This window comes from Drosophila kikkawai, chromosome 3R (genome assembly GCF_030179895.1).
Source record: "Drosophila kikkawai strain 14028-0561.14 chromosome 3R, DkikHiC1v2, whole genome shotgun sequence".
Classification (NCBI taxonomy): Eukaryota; Metazoa; Arthropoda; class Insecta; order Diptera; family Drosophilidae; genus Drosophila; species Drosophila kikkawai.
The window spans coordinates 36,275,942-36,301,563 of NC_091731.1; the positions used below are offsets into that span (position 1 = coordinate 36,275,942).

At 44.2% G+C, this 25,622-nt stretch overlaps 1 protein-coding gene across 1 annotated transcript; it reads left to right on the forward strand.

Moving 5' to 3' along the window:
* The first annotated feature begins 910 nt into the window (after window positions 1–910).
* Window positions 911–25,622, forward strand: LOC138928738 (E3 ubiquitin-protein ligase RNF185-like). Its single transcript, XM_070286269.1, has 2 exons — window positions 911–1,129; window positions 25,506–25,622. The coding sequence occupies exons 1-2, from the start codon at window positions 911–913 to the stop codon at window positions 25,620–25,622; spliced, it is 336 nt and encodes a 111-aa protein (XP_070142370.1).

Here is a 25,622-nt window from a genome sequence, read left to right on the forward strand (position 1 = left end):
AAATAATTAAAGCAACTTAATGGACTCCGTCTGAGAGGGAGTTTCCTTGCTCGCTTCTTCCTGTCGATCGCCAAAAACTTGCTTTTGCTGAGTGCAGCGGCAATTGAATTAAGTTGCCACTCAAAGTGAGAAGCGCACATCAATGTTTGAGACTGGTAATTGGCATTTAAACGCATCCAGCGTGCTGCTACGGCTGCTACTGCTGCTCTTCAAGGTTTAGGTTGAAAGGAGCCAAGCCGAGGAATGCAACCCCAATGTCTACTTATTAAGCCCGGGCTTCGCTTGCCAAAAATTTCCAAATTAAACAATGCCAGCGCACACGCATCGCTCTGCATATTTCAGCGGGAATTTAGGTCCGCCCGGGCCACGGAGCTGGGGCAAATGGAATATGCCTTCACGCTTGACCCGACCGAAACATAAACTCCAGGCGAGGCTCCCAATCCTCTCCAGGATGGCCGGGAACCCCATCAGGAGCAGCAGCAGCATCAGCAGATTGAAGATTCCAGCATTCGACATAATGTTGCGGTTAAGCTAAACGACTGCATAGAACAAGCTTTTTATGCCGGTCGAGCGAGCGTTGCTTGCCACTCCCTCTGCCACTGACCTCTGCCCCGGCCCCCTACCATTTTCCCCCTGGTTTTCCCACACACACGCACACACACACACAGGGCCAGGCTGTGTATGCATGTGGGTTGTTTCTGCGGCCAGGCACATGCGATTACTGAACTGGCTCGCTCGCTGCCATATACCACAAAAGCCATACATATGCATACCCTAACAACATGCGGGTATCCATCTTTCTGGAATCGAAAGGCACCCTTGGTGTTATAAGTCAAACTATTCTCAGCCTTGTCAAAGGCACAACTCAAAAAGATACGCTTCCAGAATTTAATTTAAATTTTTAATCATAATGGACAGCCGCGATCCGTTGCCTAGTAAAATTGAAGATATCCCCACAATCGATCTAACCGGAGACGATGAACACGAACTGGAGGTATCGCAGAACTTGCCATTCACTGAGTGTCGTCTATGCTTCGATAGGACGGAGGTGCCAGTGGCCACTTTGTGCGGTCACATCTACTGCATGAGCTGCCTGACCAGAGCCCTGGAAGTCTGTGGCAACTGCCCGGTGTGCCATCAAACGAGCAGCTTTATAAGACTCTATTACTAACTACACACTGTTTTATTTTTTCTGCGTTTGAGTTACAATTTTGCTGTTAATTTGTTCAATTTTAGTTAAAATTTAATTCCGTTAAAACTTGACACATATTATTTCAAAAAGGGTATCCATCTGTCGCTGTTAACCAACTGCCACTGTGATTGCCTCCCGTAGCGTATTTAAATGAGGATTCCGTAAAATCCATTTAAACGTCCAACCACGGACGCTGCTGCTGCTCCGGCTCCCTCCTGGCCAAACTCCATATGAATGAACTTATTTCCGAATATTTTCTTCAACGCATTGAGTGCTTAACAGGTTCTCGTCTCCTTCGAACGGAAATAACTGCCTGGGCGCCCCATCGATTCCGGTAGGTTCTCGTTTTGTCACGTCATTGCGGCTTCATCTCCATCTCCATCTCCAGCCCCATTCCCATTCCCATCACAGGCATCAGCCGGCAGCTTAGGGCACATTTTTTGCCAATGAAATAAATGCATTAAAATGATGATGTGCGTATTTTTTCCAATTGCGAGGAAATATCCTGCAGCCGGTGGTTAATGGCTTTAAAATAAACCGTGAAATATTTGATTGTCGGCCGTCGCATATATTAATTAAAAACGTTTGGATGTCTGTCACAGCTGAAAAGTTTTTAATCTAAAAAAATGAGATTTTATTTACCCTTTCTTTTTTGTTGTCGGTTAAATATTTCAATTTAAACCAGGCTATAAATTGCTATTGTATTATTTGATGCTACATTGTTACTCTAAATCAATTTTATTGATTGATTGCCCTCTTGGCTTTTTGTTTGAGATAAAAGTGCAATAATCCCATAAAAGCTTGTTAGATTTTCGCATAAAAATCATTGTTGGGTTACCCAAACTATTTCCGTTGTCTTGGCTGCTCTGATTGATTTGATCTCCGGCCCAATTAAATGAACTCTCGATGCTCTCACATCTTATTACCAAATCCCAGCCACGCCCCTCTGGCTGCGACAATTGGCATACATATCTCAAGTGGCTCCGCACGATTTTGCCATGTCTTTGGCAGCAAATTAGCTTAGCCGCTGCTAATAGGGAATGCCATTGGCAATTGAGATTCGCATACGAAAATCAAATGAAATGGTTAATGGGTTTGTCGGATCACAAGGGCGCACAGACAAGGAATAGCTGATAATTGACATAGAGATTTCTCGGCGGTGGCCGGGATTTGCTTGGCTTGGCATTACCCATGGGCTTGTATTATTATTTTATTGTTTCGTCCTGCTTATGAAGTAATAATCCAGCCACGTCAACACAATTCGATTGTCGGCGCAAAAGCGACGGAACACCGCCAGTAGTCGCCGGCCGTTCAACGAAATCAGTTAGCAAATCCACTCAAATGTGCGCCGCGCATTTCCATAGACACATTGACAGCTGCCCGCATGACGCCCGCCCGCAGCAGGATGGCTGCTCTCCGGTCTCTGGCTTTTGCTAACTGATATCTCAAACACGGAAAGAAATTTGTATAAATAAAAAAAAGTATATAGAAAAGTAACTAAACTTACCCATAGTTCTACTTTAATCTTAAATCTTTATACATTTACTTTCTAGTCTTCAAAGCTATTTCCGTTTCACAAGTTTGCAACTCTTTGAATTTAATTAGAATTTTTTGTAGTGTCCTCGAATGTCTAACTAACTGCCTGCTGTTTGTGCGTCTGGCTTGGCTCATATGAATAGAGTCAGCAGCGCATCGATTTCACTTCATTTGATGCCGACCAGCTCCTAGCTGGGCACCCAACACCAAGCTCCGAGCCCCGGGCTCTGACTAACTGACTGCCAGGATGGCTATCTCTCTGACTGATGGGCAGACAACTCAATATAGCGAGACCACGTCGCGAGTGCCTCTGGCACAATGTTAAGCGACACATGTCCCGGTTGTTGTTTGCCGTCATGGCCAGGACAAGGCTTTGGATTTGCAATCCGCCTAAGACTGAGCCGCCGCAGAAGAACCAGAAATATTTCAATACCGAGTGCTTCCATTGATTTCTGCTACTGTTTCGACTGAAGGCTGCTGACATTGTCAAGCGGCGAATTCGCCGAGTGCTTAATTATTTTTTGTGGTTTTGTCCTTTTCCGTTCGAAATTGCTTGAGTCAGCCACACACGAGTGTAGAGAAGAAGCGCGGAGAGCTGCTAATGAAACCCACGCGAAATTGGATTTTCATGTATGGCTGGGGAGACTGACTGGCTGACATGCTGACAGACAGACAGGCAGACCAGCAGGAGCCCTTCCTCATCCCCCCCATGGCTAATGGACGGGGCGTGGCCACACGTGCTTGACTAATTATGCCTAATTGAGCGCATATTTGTAATGCGAGCATATTAATTGGCCTCAACTGCTCGAGTACAAAGAGTATGAATGGCTGCTGGAGTGCACTTGAAAGTGGCTCCAAGTAACTCCCACCCCGATTAGGGTGAATGTCCCAGTTCGACACCCACAAATTAAAAGCTGGGAGCACGTAATGCGGCTGCTAACAAGCCAGGAGTTTGGGTGCAAGCCAAAAACTATTGTGTACCCTTACCATGGGGTCTGATGCCATATCGATGGGTCCCAGCGAGTGTCCCGGAAAGGGTGTTCGTGCCATCATTTTGCCTTCGCCCAAACTGTAACTCGTTCATTAAGAGCTAATGGAGTGGGTGCTGCTGGAACAGAAACTGAAACTGAAACCAGAACTGTAACTGTTACTGAAGCTGTGTAGCTGCAACTGCAGCGAGAATAAAATCTTCGGGATTAGATGCAATCAACAATAACAGCTGCTGGAGGCAACTACTGGCCGGGGCAACTTTCCCAGCGCTGTGTCTGTCAATTCTAATTGTCATTACGTATACGTAAAGCGAACTGGGAAGACAAACGAGTTAGCCACTGATACTGGGAAATGGGAATTGAGTGGATGCTGGCCGGCGGATGGCAAATGAGAGCGAGTCGAAAGTTTTTGCGACCGAGCGAAAGAAAAATGAAAGAGCTAACAACTTGGCTGTCGATGAAGACAAATGCAAGACAGAGCGCAGCTGGTAAGGCGAACTGGCCAACAATATAGGGGGAAAACAGCAGAGTAAAACAGGACTACAAAAACAGGAGAAAGCCAAAAAAGAACTTGGGGGATTGGTAACTAGCAGTTTTTTGGGGGTAAACTTCAAAAAGCGCAAGCCCACATAAAAAAAAAAAAGTAGAAGGATCCCTGCCTGTCCCCCATGGTTAGCCAAAGCCAAACAAAACACTAATGAAGGTAGTCAGCAGCTATGTCAGCGGCGAGCTGCGTTTGAAAGGCGGCAAAGCACTGGGAGAAATCATCAAAGAGATTTGGATAAATCCCATTTAATTATAAATAAAATCTTTTAATATCTGGTAACTAAGAAATGTGATCATTAGTAACAGGAAACATAGTTTAAAAATATTGTAATACTATTTGTATGGTCCGCATTATACTTTTGGGCTAAGAGTAAAGACATTTTCTATAACATTTCATCTACTCAGTAGTCTATTTATTGATTAATCCCATGAAAGTAAAACTTAAACTTCCTTTTAACTGGAACTCATTCCCAATTAACACAGTAAACATCCCATAAAATTATGATTTCTTTCTCAGTGTGCCACCGTCAAGGCTCATACTACAAAAAGGACCTTTTCCCATTTCGGGCGCTGCCATTTCAGAGGAGAGACGACCGAAGAAGCGGAAAGCCTGAGCTCGTCGACGACATACGGCATCGATAAATTACAAAGTTAAACTAAAATTAAATTCTACGCCAAACAATGCATCTTGCTGGGGCTGCTCTGCCTGATGGTGATGGCGATGGCGATGCGATGCTGATACTTCCCCAGCTCCAGCGTCAGCTTCAGCTACAGCTTCCAGAGCTCTCAGTGCCGGCTCTTTCAGCAGGATTTAAGCTGCCTGTCAGCCAAGGCTCCTGTCCGGGCTTATATATAGCATTTCCATGTTGGCGACTAATGCAACTCGGACGAGGACGAGGACAAAGACGCAGTTTCGGAGACGACGCTCAACGGCGCCCAGTGTCTTTGCCCGATGCCATTCATTATGCCGGACATTTTTGCCGCTGCTTAGTCGCCAGTGGAAACCAATCATTGTGATACTTTCATTAAATTGCTGCCGCCGGATCGCAGCGTTGCTGGAATCTCTTCCAGCATTGGCATCTTCATCGGATAGGAACAGCGGACTAGCCTTATTGATTGGGAATTGAAATTTAATAAACGGCATTTGCAATGCATTCGCTTGGCTTCCATAATTCGCGCACGCGGCGGAATGCAATTTAATTGGACACAATATTGTTTGGCAGCGTCGTTATTATCTTTGTATTGCATTTGTTACCGATCGCCTGGGGCAACTTGCCCCGCCCCCTCAATACATACCGCCTCTCCCCTGGTGCCCACTGTACGGCGGCAGCTTGTTATGCATGCACTGTGGGTGCCGTAAATTTGATATACTTGCCGGCGTTGTCGATAATTTAAACGAGATATGGGCGAGAGCACATGCAAGCTCGTGACTTTTGGCACGGGGAGGATGTGGGGTTGTGCATCCCTCTGTGAAGGTGTCCTGGGGCAGCTTGCAGCTTTGTTTTTGGCGTTAGGGATGGGTGAGTAAATGTTGCGATAGGAGTATCTAATGGCAGCCGAAAACCGCGGGCAGCAAACCGAATGCTTTGACTTTGCAACAAGGTTTTAATTGCATTTGGATGTTGGGCTTAATTAAAAGCACAGGAAAGGTATTTGTGGTTTATAACACAGGAAAATATTTGCCATAACAACAGGTAAATATGGCATTAAAATGAATCCTTATCTTAACTCAAGCCTTCTTGCGACTGGGTTTATGTTGCAGTCTTTGATTACCTGTCCACTGACCTACCTATCTTCATCCGGCATCATTTAACATTTTCAAGTTTTCGAGAACCGAAAGCTGCAAGCTGAAAGGCGCCAGGAGACACACTCTCAACAAGCCAAGCCCTGCCCGTATCCTTCACGCTGCGGTGCCTTGCATTAGCGCGCTGCTGTGACACCCTCCACGCTGCTTCCTTGCTACTTGGCCTGCAGCAGCAGCAGCAACTGCAAATTGCAGTTGTATAATACAACGAGTACAACAAAAATAATAAAAAGCCGCGCAAATTTATGTGCTGTAAGTGACACTACAAGGCCGCTGTGGCAGTTGCAGTCGCAGATTCTCGCGCGCCACTCGAAGGCGAGCTGCTCCTCGCTTGACACTCGCCGTCTAACCTTTTGCCAGCCACAGCGTTTTGCGGAGTCCTTGAAGTTTTCCATTTTTTTTTTTTTTATATACATATATATAGTTTTTTTTCCAGCCACCCGCTGATGTTACTGCTGGTCCTGTGTTTTTCTGGCCCTCTCAACTCGCGGGCCACAATTTGTGTTGACATCATCAGATTAAAAATTTTGGGCGCAAGACACAGGCAACAAAATGATTTCTTGGTGGTCACACATAAGAAAAAAGATCAAGTATATTTTATAAATTTTTTAAAATAGTAAAACGATAAATCAAAGTGTCTGCCTTAAAATTTATAGTAGCAGAAAATGTGTTTTTACTATTTGGTATACATTTTGGCATTACTAATATAAATATATTGGGTAAAGAGCTCTTTAAAAAGATCTTTTTGGGGTCTAAAAAACAATTATTAACTTAGTAAAGGTTTTTTTTCGAGTGCATTGTTGTTGCCTTTACTGGTTACCACGCCTCAGCGTTGCTCTTGGCCTGGCATTTAACTCGTTTCACTTCATAAATTCGCTCTTACGTAATAAGTTCATCCTAGCCGGGCATCCTGTGTGCACTCTCTCTCTACTTTTTTGTACCCAGTTTTTGCCCAGTTTTCCCCAGTTTTTTCTCGCTTTCCTCATGTGTGTGCGCTTTGCTTCCGCTGGCGCTGCCGCGAATGCCGCGCACTTTGCATTTCGCGGCTGGTTGACTGACTTGAACTCGGAGGAGGAGCAGCAGGCGGAGGCTGAGCAGGTCGGCTGCGACAGCGGGTTTCAGCATGGGTTGGCTTCCATTCTTTATTTGAGTTATCATGACACATTTCGCTGGATTCAGTCATTTCTTTTGCCAGTGCTAGGCGTCTTTGGCGCATGGCTGTCACAGCGACATGGCGCCCAGGCGATGGCTCTTTGTATCTGTGCCTACCTTAACAACTAACCCAAGGACACTGAGGGAAATTGGGATAAGTCATAAAAAATCTAGAAATTAAGTTAAGGGAGATACCTTCTATGTTAAGTTCTGAAAAAGCTATTTACATAGCTTTAATTTTGATAGTTCCTAGGTAAGTCTTAGTTTTGGTATTCCTTTTTTTTTCTCCCTGTGTACCAGCCTCAACCAAGAATAACCTTCCCTTTTCAAAAGCCCAACTCTGTTTTTGCGCTGCTTGGTTGCCCTGCCATTTTAAAGCAATTTTCAAACAAATTTACTGTCATTAACTTAGACAGTTGATGAAATTTATGTCAGACATATCAACATCATGGTGACTCCCCTGCCCCCTTCACCCCCTTGGCCTTTGTGTGGGTGTGTGCGTGTGGGTAAGCAAGGGTGTGTGTGTGTATAAGTCTGTGCTGCACAGCTCACAACTTGAGTTTGAGTGAATGACTTCAAAAGCAAAAAGACATTAAAATTTTGTTTACACAAACTCAACGAATCCAATTTAATTCAATTCATCTGTGTGCGGGGATGCTCGTGTGTGTAAGTGTGTGGGTGAGTGTACGGGTGTGTGTGTGTGTGCGTGTTTGTGGCATGCAATGTTGAAGACCAAAAACAACAACAACAACAAATCGTTTACCACAGTTCAGTGCCTCTTGCCTTATATCATAAAATGCCGTCTCCCTCCTCGACTCCGACTCTCTCTGTCTCTTGGCCCCATTACGTCGCTTACAGCATGTCCCCATACCCGACGCTCCTCCACAGGACAATCGATCAATTTGACTGCAGTAATTTGTGGGCAAAGGCGCAAAGTGTGCGCCAGCTGTCATGCAACGTACGAGGAACAACACCAACAACCACGGATGGCGACAACTTCCTCAGAACTACAGGCGATAAAGCCGAGTATTGGCATGTTCGCCTGCACTACGTGGCGGTATTTTTTCCAATAAAAACGAACTTAACATACTCTTTGGAGCAGCAAAGAAAAACAGAGCCATAAAATGGATAATTATAAAGATATCAAGTTGGGTAAATATAAGAATAACTTGGAAATAAAGCATAAAATGTGAGAAAGCACTTGGGTCTTGAGAAGTTTCTGTGTTAGAGGATTAGAAATTATGGGAAAATGCCTTAAAAAATATGGAAAAATATTAGTAAATCTTCAAAATTAAAATATATAAATAAAATATAATTCTATTAAAGCTTTTAAGTAAACTTAATATATTCAAAATCTTGTTACCAATTAACACCTTAAGTCTTAATATATTTCCTATTAAAAATCGAATTGTTCTCTCTAAAAGTTCCTTATAAACTAAAGACTTGATAAGATAATGATTTCTATATAAATATTTATTCATATATTCATTTCCATCGCGTGCTAGTTTGAGTATCCACTTTATCAGGGCAAATCGTGTGCAAATTTTAATTTAACGAGCGCCGAATCAACTGTGGCTGGGTTTTTGTGGTGCCATCAGGGTATGGGCCCAGTCATAAACATTCCGCCAAGGATGACGATGATGATCTGAGTGTGTGTGTTGTCAGGACGATGTTTGTCTTATCTGTTTGCCGGAGACTCTCTGTGCAAATGAAGTGGCAGTTATTTCTCACGCAACTCGGCCGCAGCGTGTAAATAAAAATGGCCTATAAATGGCTTTAGTTCGACATACGGCACGCGGGTGTTTTCTTTTTTTTTTATGCTTCTGCTCGACTCCCCATGAGTCCTTTCTTGCCACTCCATTCCATCCATTTCCATGCTCATCAGGATCGTTTGTTGATGCTGGATGACAGTGTCAGAGGCAGGAGCTGGAATGCCTGTTGTTAATCCCGCATTGTTTGCTTTATAAATGCGTTAATTTTATGACAAGTTCATTTTATTGGTTTTCGCTGTTTGCTATCGTCAAGTTTTCGCATTGGTTTCCCCCATAAAACCGAGAGACAAGTGACAGATAAAAAAAACAAGGCAACTCACTCAGTTTGATCGCCTGTTAATTGCTTGTCTTAATTGTCCTGCGACTTCGAGTTGGAGTTGGAGTTCGATTCGCTTGGCCAGGATGTAAAAGTTGGGACAAAGGAAACGCCTTCCTTTTAATCCAATTTTCTCTTGCTGGAATTTTCTGTTCTCCCTTTGCTCTCTGCTGCTTCCATGGTAGTCAATTTTAATTGATAACTAGAGCCAGCATTTAATTAATAATACTTTAATAAAGTGCTGTTTTGTGCAGCTCACTTGTTCGGGTCCTGGAAGCCAGGAATACATCAATCTGTTGCAAGTGTTTGGCGTCCTTTTCCCTATTAATTTGGGCTTAAATATTATCCCCTGGTGGATTGGCTGCTTTCGTGCATCCCTGGCTCTGGCAATAAACTTTTAATTAACTGGCAGCCGAAGAAGCCGGTGAACTAAGCTCCCCTCTACATTTTTTTCTTGACTGAGTTTTCTTTACCTTTGCTTCTTTCAATTCAGTTTTAATGCAGTTTTTATTAAAAGAATAAAAAAGAGGAGAACTTGCTGACGCTATATCTCAACCTTTCGAACGTGATGACCGGGTGCCGCGTTCATTATTAACCCAGCGTCTTTTAATTGGTTTACGCTCAAGCATCCACTGTCTGCCGTTTGCATCAGCAGAATCCGGAACTTGAGTTGTTATAATCCCAGCCAGCAGACTTACAAATGAAGTGGCGGCAAACGCGGACATGTGCCCGGAGTTTATGACAATCGTCGAAGGGAAACCCTACGACACCTGTTCCCCGCCAGACCTAGATGTGCTCTCGTTCTGTCGTCTGTTGTATGTCCTGATTCTATATGGCTGGTCCGACCGACTATCAGTCGTTTCGCTGCACAACTGCGCAGTCAATCATGCATGTGATGTAGCCGCCAGGCAGCAGCAGCAGCAGCAGACCTAGCTTCTCCTGCTGCGACTTTGACTGAGTTGGTGGTGTCTGGAAATAAGCTCGTTAGGTTCCTTGTATTGGCTTTGTTGCTGCCGGAGCGCCCCAAGAAGAGTCGCAGCTGAAACAGCAAAATATGTGCACTCGGAGATGTGTGCTCTGCTCGAGCGACTGCCTGCAGGCTGGCTGGGCAAACTGCATAAATGTCAGCTTGTTTCCACTTATCGCACACTCTCCGTTTCTTTTTTTTTTTTTTTTTTTAAAGCCACTGCGGCAGGCACTCAAGCGTATTGTCATAAAGGGGAGGAGTCCTTGGCCGTCCTTGGCAGTCGGCAAGCTGCAACTTTAAAGGCGCCATAGACGCGACACCGCCCCAGTGTCAACTTAATAAGGTTGAAAATGCCCGGCAGTAAGTCAATATTGCTTTGGCCACGGCTCTGTCTCGCTTGGACGGCTCCCCTGTTAGCGTTTTAAAAATGACTGCCACGGTTGTCCCGGCTTGAATTATTTTCCATTTGACAGCGTTTATTTGACATGTGAGACTGCGGTGTACAATAAAAAATAAGGCAGGTAGGACTTAAAGTTGAGGAGGGTCTAGACTAGGAGATACTGGTTAACGTCAGAGGGGGTTTTTATGATTCACGTAGACTTTCTAAAACGATAAAAATCAAACCAAAAATCACTACAAAATGGGCAATATAAACTTGTTTAATTAGGATAATTAAAATTTCTTCAAATATCCTTGACTTTCTTTTCTCTTAAAATCCCTGAGTCCCAGTTTGATTTAAAACTTTTAGATCTTAAGACCTAACTTCTTCCTCACAAACTCTCCAATATACCCCTGATCTTTACTACTAATGGATATAAAAACCAAAATAAGCGAGGAATCCGAGCAGGTGCTCGCACACCTTGAACACGTGTGACGTCGTCAGAAGGAAGCGCTGAGTTGCTGCCAGTATGATAGATGCTGCTTCTCGCAGTCCTGGCTGGCGCTTTTATTTATTTATTTATTTATCCCGTATGATTGTATGTCCCGTATGTGTCCGTGTATCCCTGTGCCTGTATCTGTGCATCTGTGTTTTTTTCCGGCAACGCACTGACACTGACTCAACGCTCTACTGTCCGGTCCTTGCTGCAGCAGGACACTGGCCTCATGCTCGTGCTCTCATTGCCGGCGCCTGTCATCAATCTTCCTTAATAGATGTTCACACAATTGAATTATTACATGTGTCCAAGTGCCAGGCAATCGACTCGGCTCCGTTTGTCGTGATGGAGCAGACGCTTTTTCCTTTCCTCCGCCTGATGTTTGCATACGTGAAGGCATTAATGTCGTTAAAATGGCATAGCTTAAAGTATGAAACAGTGAGAAAGCTTTAAATTCCTCAGTTAACCTTTTAAGTATGAATTCCTTGCTGCAGCGGGCCAACAGTGCGTATGGAAATATTTTTTACGCTGACATTGCATCAAGATCTCGTCGTGCTTTTAATAAAGTAAACGCAAGGCTGCCGCCAACTTTTAAGTGAGCTGCATTAAAAGTTAGCCAACTTGTCAACGGCTTGGCTAGCCCCGCCGCCCCCCCTCCTCTGACATTCTTACTCTTCTTTTCCGTCACTTGCCGCTCAAGTGCAAGCTGATTACTTGGCTCAAAGTTCGCGGACTTGGCCCAAAAGCAACCAAAAAAATAAAAACAACCAAGAAATGAAGATGAGCAGGCGGCAGGACCGCAAATTTAATAAGCCAAGCCTTGTATGGCATTTAAAAGATAAACAAATTGTTTTTCCCCCTGAGAAAATACCAATTCAGACACGGGCTTTTGTTTGTCAACGATTTCGCGGTTGATACAATTGCCAGGCGCCGAGGACTTTGTTATCTTATTTATTGTTAAAAGATGGTACTTTATCGCAATTAAGCTCGAAAATGCATTCATTACGCGTGAAAAATAAATGCAGAGACAACTCGGACTGGAAACAATCCCCGCTTAATACCAGTACTTTTTGTGTATTTAATTTTAAATTAAAGCACTCGATTCCCGATTTAATATCAATAATGCAATAAATCGCGTTGGACCGTAACGTCAGTTTAATAACACAGAGAGAAATTATGGCAAAGATTTGGTAAGGCTTTAAATAAAAATTATTATTAAAAGGTATCAAACAACACGGATCTATGTTTGCATTCTTTAAACTATATAATTTCTGCACATTTTCCCATTCTTTATGCTATTTTCCCATTTAAAATTGATCAGCTAAAAACTTGCACTTAAAATTCATATTTTTTCTAGTGTGCAAACACTTTGAGCCAGCGATTCCTCAGCCATCCCATACATCAATTCGTGGCATATTTGAAATGCAAATGCCTTGGCAGTAAACTCTGCTCGGTGCTACCGTGGCTATATACATATATATGCGTGAGAACCAATAAATCAAGGTATGAAAACTCTTAAAAGCATTTTCAGGTATTAACCGCAACCATGGCCCAGAGCCTGGAAGCTTGGAATTGGGAGCATTTTGGAGTGCGGCTTGGCGCTTTTAAAGTCAAAACCTTGCGACAAATGCGCTTAGTGCTTAGCGGAGCAAAAGAAAGCGCCGCTGGCGGGGATGTGGGATCTGGGATCTGGCAGGGAGAGTGGATAGAGCCACGGAGGCGGAGGTGGAGGTGGAGTAAGGAGGTGCAGAGGCTGGAGCGGACGTGGACGCGGACGCGGACGCAGCACTGAACCCGCGGCTCATTATAAATTTGCCAGTTTTGCACGTTTCCGTTGTGCGCGCCAAAAAATGTCACAAAAGTTTCCTCAGCCGCTTCGGTCTCTGTCTCTCTCTCGGTGTGCCAGTCCTGCGTTTGTATCTCTTTTTATGCTCCTTGGGCTAAATGTCAGCTTTTGTCTTGGCGCACACGCCAAAAAGTATGCTGAAACAATGTCAAGCATAATTTGCATACAATTTTTGCCTCTTTTTTTTGCCTTTTTTCCTGCCTTTCTGTGGATGTTCCCCATGTTTTGTTGGTGCTGGCAGTGCCTTTACTTTTGCTGGTGGTCATTATGTTTGTCGGTCGTGTCAGGCACGCACAGACACTCACTCACGCCAGCTCACAATGCTCTTTTGACACTAATTTAATTTACGTCACTCGGACGGACCGCCGCCACTCGCAATCTGCTCTAAATGCCATGAAATTGAGTTCGGGTGAAATAAAAGTGCGATTCAATTGGCGGGAGGCGGTTCTAAGAGAATCAGGGATTTATGGATACACTAAGGGAGGTCGGAAAAATACTATAAATAATTTAAACAATATAAAGAATATATAATTTGTATAGCTAACCATTAAAGTAGAAAGAAAGTATGTATTTCTGTGATATCAAGTGAATTGGAAACCCTATAAAATTTATGAAAATACAAAAGAAATTTGACACAAAATCAAGGGAAATAATTTACATTTTACCAACTGTTGGATCTATGAAATTTCAAGCAAAAACCTACTCTCAGTGACTCATTAAACATGGCTTACATTCCGGCGACATTATCAGCTTTAATTACTTCACATGTCCCGAATCTCAAAGTTCTAATTTGCAACTTTGCAGGCGGCTATTTGTCACACAATGTATAACATTTAACAGCTGGCCCATAAATTAAATGCTCTCCTCTCGTCGAACGTTTGGGGATTGCAACACTTTTGCAAATTAACAGGAACCTCCTGCCTGCAATCAAACCCCGATTCGCCTAATTGTAATTAATTATGCAGTGCATGCGGAACACCTGGCGGGGCCACGCCCATACGCCTGCCGATACCCCTGACCATGTCCCCCATTCCGTAACATTTATTTAAGCGACATGTACAACTTGAAACATATAACGATATGATGGCCACTTCCGCTCATTAAGCAATCGAAAAATTTACACGCGGCCATAATTTATATTCGTGTTATGTAATTTTAGCACCCGCACCCGCATTTGGGCAACTGTGGCTTTGCGGGGGCGTGTCCTCGTTGCATAATGGGTGGAAAAACTGAGGCTATAATGTTGTTTGCCGTTAACGCCCCTCCTCAAAAAACTTTGATTGATTGCCCAGGAGACAATTGCCAAACCTGCCCCCCACTCCCCCAGCATTTTGATTGTGTGTTTGTGGTGGCCAAAATTCGAGTATTCTTCTGATTGCATTTGCATAAGCGGCGACCTGATCCGAGGAGCTGGCAAAATATTTCATTTAATTTTCAAGTTTAACCCAAACTCAGCTCAACTTGAGAAATCTTTGGCCAAATTGTTGGCCAACGGCCGCCAGCACCAGAGAACCTGAGAGCAGGAGTAGGAGGAGGTGAAAAAAACAAAAGCAAAACTATTCCAAGCCAAAGCAAAAGCACAAAAGAACTGCAGGCGACGCACAAGCCAAAGTAAACAAGGCTGCAGCTCCTCCGAACCGAAGGATCTGCTAACTACAGGACCAGGGGTAAGGTTAGGCGATGCAAGAGGGAGGAGGAGCGGACGGAGCAAGAACTGTTTGCATTATTGATGGCCTGGATTATCTTTGAGCAGAGTGGTCCTACAAAGCAGTATTGACGAGAGAACGTTGTCAACTATATGGGATGTGCCATGCACCTTGAGAAAAAAGGATATTCTTGGGTTAAAAAGGGTTTTCAATAATATCAAATCAAAGAAATACGTTGGAACTAAGCTAAAATATATTTTAAATAATATTAAAACGACATTTTTAATGTTTTTTGTGTATACTAGGTCACTGAATTCTCTAATTTAGCTTACCCCAAGGCTAACTTTATACCTTTCAAAGTTACCTACTATTTTCCCCCAGTGCATGAAAGGACATTCAAGTGCGACCATCTGACCGTGTGTGAGCGAGCAGTGCAGCCGGCTTCAAGGATATTTGCAATTTAATTAATTTAGAAGTGTTTGTTCTATCAAGTGTTGATTGTGTCACTTGTTTGTGGCAGTTACGAGCGTGCCATTTGAAAAGGGATTGGGTTGGATAGCAAGACAATGCACCAAATCCAGATCGATAAGCCGCACGAATGCCCAGAGCCAGCCGCTGCAGGCCGAAGGTCCTGACCAAGTTCCTGGTCAACCCTCCTCCTCCATTCGGATAACAGGGCCAGGGAATGCTTTTTATCTTAATCTCCTGCAAATAGACATTAAATGCTATTTCTTTAGATTTATTCAAAGGGCAACAACAGAAACTTAGCAGGGAGCAGCAGTAACAGGAGCAATAACGACAATAAGAAGAGGCATTGCAGCAGATTGGCACGAGCGGGCAGCCAAGTGGCAATTTGTGGCTTTGCACGGCAAACCGACATCATCAGCGATGGATAGAACAAAAGCCAGACACAGACAGCATCAGCATCAGCATCAGCACCAGCACCGGGCAATCCGGCAATCCGGACGGAATCCTCCGCACTTGTCCCCGGGGCATTGCATGTTTCAAGCAAATTTATTACAAGCAACAGCCGAAGCTAAAGCTTCTGCAGCTGAAGCAGAACCAGGAGCAGCGCAGAAGCAGGAGCAGGAGCGAAGGAGCAGCCTCGCAGGCGACTCCGTCCGGTTCAGTGGCAGTTGTCTGGGCCATCAGCACTTGGCCAGCTACGTGTCGCCTTCTATTGAGTGTGAAACCTTGGGGGAGGTCGCAGACCTGCTCCTGCTAGTATGTGGTTGTGCCTTGGGTGGCTGATGACCTTAGGCCAACAACTATCGACAAGCGTCTTGGACTGTTGACTGTGTCTACTCCCCGACTCTTTTGCCACTTATAAATTCTGGCAGATACATGGCCCGAACACTTGTTACATCAATTAGAAGGCCACAGAGTGGCAAAATGTGTGGGCCATGGCCGGAATGTGAAAAGAGATTGTCACGGCTGCTGCCCCGTTAAGGTGTCCAACAAACTTGCAATGCCAAGGCGCGCTCCACAGGGGCGTGAACATGGCGGTGGGAGGCGTTCTTAATGATAAGTTGTGTGGGGGTAAACTAAGGATAATGGTAACATCAGGAAAGGGATATGGAAGAGTGTGCAATTTGTGTAAGGATTAACAGAAAGGTATATTGCCATTATCATGTATATATGGAAAGTATTTTAAATATTTTTATATTGCATTTTAAATGCTTTACAAGTTAAATCATAACATATAGAAAACCCTATAGTTTTATGTAATTTTTAAGCCACTTTTAATGTTTTTTTAATCTGAAATAAGTGCATTTATGCATACTTACTCCCTTTCAGCCTTGGAAATATTCCAGAATAGCCTGAAAATTGAGTTAATTAACCCAAGAATGCTGGCCTATATAAACTCCGCCTGCTTTGCCTGTGTGAATTGCTTTAAACTGTGCATTTAACTGCGCTAAAATAATACAACCACTCACGCAAAAACACACACACATACACACACGAAACCCAAACACACACAGACACAGAGCCACGTTCTGGCCAAGGCTTAATTGAATCATACTCGACTTGAAGCACAAAACCAAATGGCATTTGTGTCTGCATTTAGAGGGGCGGAATGCGGGCTTAAGCGAAGTAAAATCTGTTCATAATTGAAATTATTTTGGGAAATTATTTGGCTTTTCAAGTGTGCATGTGTGTGTGTGTGTAATCAAGGGCTTTTTCGGTATCCCGCCTGCTTTCCCATTTAAATTGGAGCAGTTCAGCCATTCATTAATTATTAAAATAAAAAACAACTATATGTATGCGATATACGTAAGTAGCTAAGCAAATTGCTTGTGAATAGCGGGGTGAATGCATTCGTACATTTAAATTATAATTTATAATACTTTATTTTGTTCGACAAATTGGTAAATTAACAGGGAAAACATAATTGAATGGAAGTGTGTGGCCGTAAAAAATTGCTGAAAATAAACATTGAAATCAATTAAATGGCTGGCAAATAAATAATGTGAATTAAGCTCAACGCACGGAAATTATTTAAGTTTGTGCGAGAACAAAAAAACACGCAGCTAATACGCTTAAATTATGAAATTAGCAAACGTTTTTAATTAAAATATTGCTGCCATGACTAGGCATGTCAATAAATATATATTTATGCCGTGCTGTGTGCCCCGCATATTGATTTGTGGCATGCCCCGCCGGTGGCCAGAAAGCTACAGGCCGAAATCAATGCAATCCAACTGCAAATTAACTAATTTCCAATTTATATGTACCCAAAATTTTACGGCAATTGCCGTAATTATGCCGAGAAATTAGCAAACAGCAACAACAACGATGACGGCACACACGAATCTGCAGGCAGGCAGGCAGCAGGCAGGCTTCCCATGACTTTCCCCTGGCTTTCCCTGACTCCAACCAGTTTTAAAACAATTTGGCAAGTCGAGCATGACGCTTAAAGCCAAATTGTTCGCCATCAACTCCGGGCAAAGCCATTAAAATTTCGACTAATTAAATAAGCAACAAACTTCGAGTCCTCTCCGGCAATCAATCAAGGCTTTTGTCTGTCGTGAAGCTCATTTGCCGCTTTGATCGGCCCGCCTTTGCAGGGAAAGGATTTGGGGTTTTCCACTGTGAATTCGCCCCTCAGTCAACGCAAAGCAAATATTTATGCTCATTAAGCTTTAAGGTTGGAAATTTAATATTATTCTCTGCAGCAGCAGGACACAAAGCGCTTCAATTAATGCAGCATTCGCCTAATTTGTTTATTGTTTTACCCCGATGAGAGCAGCCACCCCATCTTGGCCATCTGCGGTGTCCTGTCGTGGGTCGTTCGGTCTTCCTCTGGCAGTCACAGGTCAGCACCGATAATCCCTCCAATTAGCGATCGAACGTCACTCGGATCAGCTTGACATGCAGCAGAAATTGAATTCAATTCGCGCTGTCACTGCGACTCGTTTGTAGTTAAACCGAACTGAAAATTGAGTGGCCTGACCCGCAATGAACCGGGCGACCGCCGCTGTGCTCATTGTTTGCTGTCCAGTTTGTTGGGGCAAAATGGGGGCTGCCAGCTTGCAACTTGCAGCAAATGAATATTTAAATGGAATGTATGCAAATGCGATGCTCGGGCTTGGGTTTTAAATGAAAGCGAAATATCTAAAGTTAGGGGAACTGAAGCTGTAAATAAAGAAAAAAATATATCTCTATACATCCAGCAAAAAAGTATATATTTTATATACGCCTGGAAAATCCTGCTCCTTTGGCTATCTACAATTTCTCTCTCTGCAAAATAAAATGCTCTGCATGTCGTCGCGTGGCAAAAGTTTTTAAAGCAACAAATAAACAAATTACGAGCAGCAGCACAAGTGTAATAAATAAACGCAACTGACAAAAACTGCACAAATGGCTGTCATTAGAGGTAAGATGGTGGTGGGGGCGTGGCGAACGCCCTAATAGCAACCAGGTGCGCCATAATTGCCCAACGTTTTGCCAGGATGTGCGCGCAACAAAAACACTCTCTCACACACACACATCGTTTGGTCCTCGTTTGGAGCAGCGAAATATCAGCGAAAAGCAAGCTTAGAGCAGCTTAAAATAATTTATGATCCTTAAAGTAAGTAAACGGCTAAATGCCGGCATATGGCAGGTCGGCAATCGAAGGGCCCTGGCACGCACGGAAGTCAAGTATGTAATGTTAATGTCTGGTCAGCTGGAAAAACAAAGTAAATTAATTGTAGGTTCAAAGAACAGAGGCCAGACCAGGCCAAGCTAAGCCCACTGTCCGCAAGTCCTCAGTCGTGAGTCCTTGGTCCTTCCTGCCTGCTCTTTCCTCCTTCCATCCTTCCGTCATTGCTGATTATCGAGTGCGGCGCGGTCACCGAAGACTTCCTGCTAGGTCCTTGGTATTGGTTTTTCAGCAAAGTGCAGCCAAGCGAAACCAATTTCCTACACACACACACACACACATTGTAAATGTCCTGTGCCACCTCGCGACTGTATTTGTTTATGTGTGTGCGTCTAAGCGGTCTTCCTGTTGCAGCCAGGACTCCGGTGGCGAGCAGAGACACCGGGGGACTGGGGAGAGGTAGACAAAGCGCGTGTTGATGCGCGTGTCAAACTTGCACTGCCTGGCGGAAGTGTTGCCAACTCTGGCAGGCTAACGAGAGTGGAGAGCAGGAGGTGGTGGTGGGCAGGGAATTGACCAGGCACCAGGCATAACAAGCGAGGAGTAAACGGTAGTTGGTCAAGACCAAGAGATATCCTTTGGTCAATATAAAAGAACAAATTAGACCTAAGAGATGTCTTAATATTTATTCAAAATCTAGGTCTTGAAAAATTTTAGAAATATTTGTATGATATTTATACATTCTTAGATATCCCCTTTATTGAACGAGTACAGGGTACCACAAAAGCTTACTCTACTGGACACGTAATATATCAATGCACCTCGCCTGTGACCGCTTGAAATATGGCTGGGTCTCTGGCTCGTTGGTTGTTTACTTATGCAAAGTACAAACAGGAGAAAACTTTTGCTTGAAAACTTGGGCACACATTAGGCAGAAACACTTATTTGCTTAGGCAGCTTACATGGCAGGAGAACTTTTGGGGAAAGTGAGCTGAATATGAGCTTAATTCAACCCCAAGTCTCCCTTTCTCCCCCGTCTATACAATGGATATTTAGTTTACTGGATTGCCATATGCCATAGCAATTCTTGAAATTCCTATCGAGCTTTAAGTTCGATTCAATTTTTTTTTTTGCTGTTTGCCCACGCCCTGCGGCCAGGTCACAGGCCCCCAAACGTATGTGGGTCCCCCGACTGGAGACCCCAAAAAAATGTACAAAAAATATACAAAAAAAGAGAGAGGAAAATAAAATCATTTGTTGACAATTTGTTTAGCTGCTGTTGCCACTACAAATTCTTCGGTTTTTTTCCCTCATCTCGCTGCTAGCGGCTGCCTTGCAAGTTGTTTGGCCAAATTATTTGGTATGCAAAACACTTTCGGCAAATATTGATTTTGGAAATTTGTTTTAAAAACAAAACGACAAGAGGAAAAGAGGAACAGGTCCCGTGAATGGGAATGGCATGGCAATGGGAGCTGCCGGAGATGGAGTCTGGGAGTGAGAACGAAGGCGAACGCGACATTGTAGCAGGCGACGTAGCATTAGGCGACACTAAAAGTCGTGGCATAGTTTCTGGCTACTAGCTCCGCGGTCCTGGCTCCTCTTGCTCCTCGCTCCTTGGTCCTTGCTTCTCACAGCAAAAGTCACACACACACTGACGTCATAAAGAGCCCGCCTGCATTTGTATGCATGAACATCGACTGCAATGTCTTCGCAGGCACGTGATGTGTGGCACATGCCGCTGCCATCGCCATTGCCAGATCCTTGCCACTTCCGCTGCTGTAACCATCGGAGGCAGCCTTTAAATTAGCTTTAAAATGCCCAAACCAAACCACTCTGCCTTGTATTTCTGTGCGGGCTCTCTGGCTCGCTTTTCACTGGCTGCAGCTTGCATTTTTGGGGCCACATTTAATTAGCTCTCGGCTAGCTATATGGCAAAATGGCTGTGCATTGGAGAGTCGCCGCAAGTGCAACAACCCGAAAATTTGCATAAATAAAAGCAGCGGAATACTGCGAGAAATAAATGAGATGGTGAAGGCACTTTTAAAAAATTACCAACTTGGCTTTTCTTTTTTAAAGAGAATTTCTTAGCCTTTCAAAGATGTAAGATTAATATTTAATAAACTAATAAATTCCATATTCCCCTTTAAAGAGCTTGTTCTTATTTTATGGCCTTTGAAAGGTATATTAGCTTACCAGACTCTGACCCAATTTCTTTTAGTGCATTACAACAGCCAGAGCCAGCGACTTTATGAATGTCCTGAATGCCGCGAATGTCTGTTTGAATGGAGCCCACAGTCAAAGCAGACGGCAGACTGCGTCCTGGAGGCAGGACCTGCCCACCGTCGACGTCGTATAAATGCAAAGTTTTTCGATTTAAGTTCATAATTAAAATTGAATTCGCGCTGGCTCTTGCACTGCGTTTTGCACACATGCATGCAGCGTGTGCGAAAGTTTAATTAAGTTTAAATTTTGCATGTACCCGCGCACTCGTATTAATTTCCCGGCGAAGGTCACGAATTTCGCTTTCACCCAAAAAAAAAAAAGAAGCTGCAAGGCAAGAGCTTAGTCGAGAAAGCCAAGCACATGTGGCCAGGATCGTGAGAATTGTGCGCAGCCAGGAGAGAGGATGCTAGACGGTGCGTGCCGAGTGCTGTAATTTGGCCAATACCAAATCCAATCGAAAAAACACTAAACCCACCTGACAGGCTGCAGACTTGCGACTTCCGACATTTATTGAATAACTTGGGCGCGCTTTCATTATTTAACTGGCGGTCCTATGGGCGCTAATGCGACCTCCAAGCTAACGACTTCCAACTGTCAACAATTTTCCGGGGCGCGCATTTCAAAAATTCCTGGAGAGCACTCCAGCAGCCAAAAACTTTTCCAGGAGTTGCAACTTGTGTCGAGGCGAAGGCGGAAATATGTAGCCAAGCCAGGCCGAACTTGACGACAGCACCGCTGACATTGTGCAGGAGTTAAACATGTTGGCGGCTTGCAGATTATGGCAGGAAAATCCAAAGGCTGGCCAGAGTAGACTTGCTCTGCCAATTAGGCAAAGTTTTCCGGTCCAAAAAAAGGAAATTTAGACAGAAGCAGGGCCAGAAATTTACATTCGAGGGCGGCAGTGATGAGAAAGGTAGTACTTGTGAAATAAATAGTAATTGAAATAATTTAAAAATTTGATAAACTTTTTCTATAGCCCCTAAATCGTATTCTGAATCTAATACAACATTTTACTAAACTAAAACAGAAGCATCCTCTTTTTTAGCCTTCCCATCTCTAATCATCCAGCGTTAAAAACTTTGCTTTCAACTAATTATATAGTTCATTATGCGACGAATATAAAGACCATTTTCTTAGAGCAAATACTGTCTTTAATCGAGAAAACCGATTAAACTCTGCCCCTGAATGTTTAAACTCTTCTGAAAACACTATCCTCCAGTTGATTTAAAGTGCATTTTGGGCAAACCAAAATATGTACAAACGAATCTTCTACACAAGTTCACCTTTTGCATTTGGGGCCAAATTTAATAACATTGTTTTGCGGCTTCTTATAACTGAAAGCGTAAACCACAAATCTGTGCAATTTTCATCTAATTGGCATTTAACTGCGTATCCTTTTCCGCACATGTGTGCTGCCGCCGAGATTTGAATAATGATTAATGTCAGCCACAGGCGACGAGAGAGTGAGTTGAAAATGAGTGGATGAAAAGTCATGTGAGGCAGCAAAGATCCAGGGGGATGGAGGGAGGAAGCTTTCGAGAAATGCATTCCGGCATTCCATCATCAATTTGCCAGGCTTTTGTGCATTTTTCAGCAGACAACAGCCAAAGGCAGCGAGCGCAGTATAAAATGTTATTGTGCATTAAAGTCAAATCAAAGTGTGTCACATCGGATGGCGGAGAAGTAGCTCCTCCAAGCTGGGATCTCGGATGCTTCTCGAGGTTTTCAGTTCTTGTTGCTTGGTTCTAGGATATTCCTGAGAGGGAGGATGCACAGAAAAAATATAGAAAATTTATTTAATATATTTAACCAATGATTACATTATAGATCTTTGTTTAAATAGATAAAGGATTTAGCCTTTTAAGATATTGGTTTGTTCTTAGAACTGATTTATCTTTCAGTACACATTAACTTCCAGAGCCAAATAAATTTATTTATATTTTATTGTTAAGCATAAATAAGAATTTCATTTTCCAAAAATGTAATCCTTTTCAGGACCTAAAAATATACTTTCCAGTGTAACTTCCCTGTTCTCGGATATCTGTTTGTTTAGGCTAAGAGGCAGTCGACAAAACAAAGTGAAATGTTTTATTTATGGGCGTGCGCCCGCCCAAGTCGGGCTGTGTGTTGTTCTTAGTGGGCGTGGCGAGTGTCATATGCGTTGTAGCAACACGACAAACAATGCGGAGAGAGGCGGCCAGGACGATGGCTGCCAGGATCCTCCTCCTTTAGTTGCCGTCTCCGTTTCTGTCTGTCAGCTGCCTTGCAAATTAACAACTTTAACAAATGCAGGGGCGCCTTTGCCTGAGAATGTCACAACTTGAAAGATTTTCGCTCAAGTCAAACAGACTGACAAAGTCGACAAAGATGGGGATAGGAATGGGGACTCCGGCCAGACAAGCTCTTCAAGCCGCCCAGACTGGGTATCAAACACACACTCTCATACTTGGGACGAAAGCGAGTCAACTTTCTAATGTTATTTAAAGCACTTTAAGTGCCATATTTCCTGCTTCTTCTGCTGCTGCTTCTCCTTTATTTATTATGTGGCGCTGCTGTGCTTACTTTTGGCACTCCGGCAGGAAGAATCAAGTAGTTTTTTATGTTTTCCGGCTGAACTGCAATGCCAACAGCCAGCGGGCCAAGCCGACACAGCGAGAAAAAAATTACCATTAATTGAAGGTCATTATGGAATTTAATAAGCAATAATTATTAATAACATTTTTGACACCTTTAAACAATTTTAAATTACAATACATTTCTCAAAATCAATGGACAAAGTTCACAATTTACTTATTTCAAGCTTGACACTTTTCTATAAATTTTAAAGTGATCTCCCAACAATTTAAAATATTTAAAAAACATTTAACAACCTAAAGTGGTTCGTAAATCTCTTAAAACTCTGGTGACAGTGATGGATCGATCCACAGATTTTCAACCCCAACATATTAGTTTGAACTTTGATGCTATTTTCTCACAGTGTGAGCCATTGCAGCTGCAACTCTTCGAAACTCCCAGCTGCCATTCTTGGAGTCCGAGACTCCGGCCCTGGCTGGGGCTCTGGCTGCTGCTGGCTTTATTCAAAAGTTTAGTCAGCCATTGAGAGCGTCGAGTGCGACGTCGTCAGTCAGGACTCGCGTGGCTCTAGTCTGGCGGATATATCTCGCCAATGTTTGTTTTATGTCGCAAACTTTGCCAGCAGCAGGCCAGCTGCAGCTTCGCCAGGAACTCCACCACCGGCAGATCTGCTCCAGGACCGCAATTTAATAGATTTTCTATGTAAGCCTCTGCGGTCCTCAGATTTGACACCGGCGACCACACAGCGGCACACAGACGCTGAGGGGGGTGTAAGAGTCCTGCCAGTCCTTTGTGAGCCGTCTACCTGCCTACAGATATTTTGCACATCACAAGGACACAACACAACTTGACGTCGTGTGAACCTCAACAACTTAAAATGTAAATAACTTTTCAAGTGGTTTCACAAAGTTTTTGGCCTGAACTTTCCGCCCACCCACACCATGTTGCCCTGCTGTGTGTTGCGACGACCCACGTCGCAACAACAAATATAATCCATAAGTAGAATTAAGCTTTCAAATAAGATTAAGAATAGTAGTGGCAACGCCGGCCAAGGAATAGCGCGTCCAGCCCTGAACAGCTGACGATAATCGAATGGATACGATCGATCTGGCAACGCCCTGCCTATCGGCCATCGGGGAATTATCGATTATCGATCGGGGGAGAACAGCTGTCGACCGGCTATATAAAGCGACGCACCGGCCAGTGCAACTTCACTTTTGCAGAGCAGCCGAGCAGTCAACTGGTGAGTTAACAAGTAGTACTAATCCTAGCTTTAGCAGTAGAATAAGGTTTGGCCCTGGCGGCGGACCTTAATAGAAAAGAAGGTAGGAAAGGTGAAGGTAGCGTTAGGTCTAGATCTGGCCCCCTGCAGGCGGATCTAACGAAGTAGCTGGGAGGAGCGGAGTTTGGCCCTAGTTGGCGGACTTCGCACAGATAGTCAGCCGTGGGACGAGGTCGGGCCCTTGCATGGCAGATCTCGCGGAAACAGGGTATCGAGCGCGGTCCGTATGACCTCGCCGTACAGGTAGTATAGACTTGGGGTTCTGACCTGGCCCTTGGATGGCAGATCAGGAATAGGGGAGGGCGTCGAATGAGGTTCGCCACATTCGCCAAGCAAGCATAGGAGAAGATCTGGCCCTTGCCGGCGGATCTTGATAGCTACAGGGTAGCAGAAAGGCGTTAGGGACGGTGCGAGCTTAGGCACAACGATCGCTCACCTCGAGTGACGTCACCCGGACCCACCTACCGTGACCACGACAGCGGCCAGCCGCAACGGTCACGCACCCTAGTCGCGTCGCCCGAACAGGGTATTTACAAGCCGACTACGATACAGTCGCATCGCCCGAACAGGGTATTTACAAGCCGACTACGATACAGTCGCATCGCCCGAACAGGGTATTTACAAGCCGACTACGATACAGTCGCATCGCCCGAACAGGGTATTCACAAGCCGACCACGAGACAGTCGCATCACCCGAACAGGGTACTCACAAGCCGATCACCGACGATCGCATCACCGATACAGGGTATCGCCACGCCGACGATCAGCAGTCGCATCGCCCGAGCAGGGTAACCACAAGTCGACCCACTGGACCCTAG

What these genes read in the sequence shown, in the direction of transcription:
- LOC138928738 (XM_070286269.1), top strand. Translation starts at nt 911, where the DNA reads ATGGACAGCCGCGATCCGTTGCCTAGTAAAATTGAAGATATCCCCACA. An exon ending in AAGTCTGTGGCAACTGCCCG is followed by an intron (nt 1,130 to 25,505) that starts GTGTGCCATCAA and finishes TCACCCGAACAG; the next exon opens with GGTACTCACAAGCCGATCAC.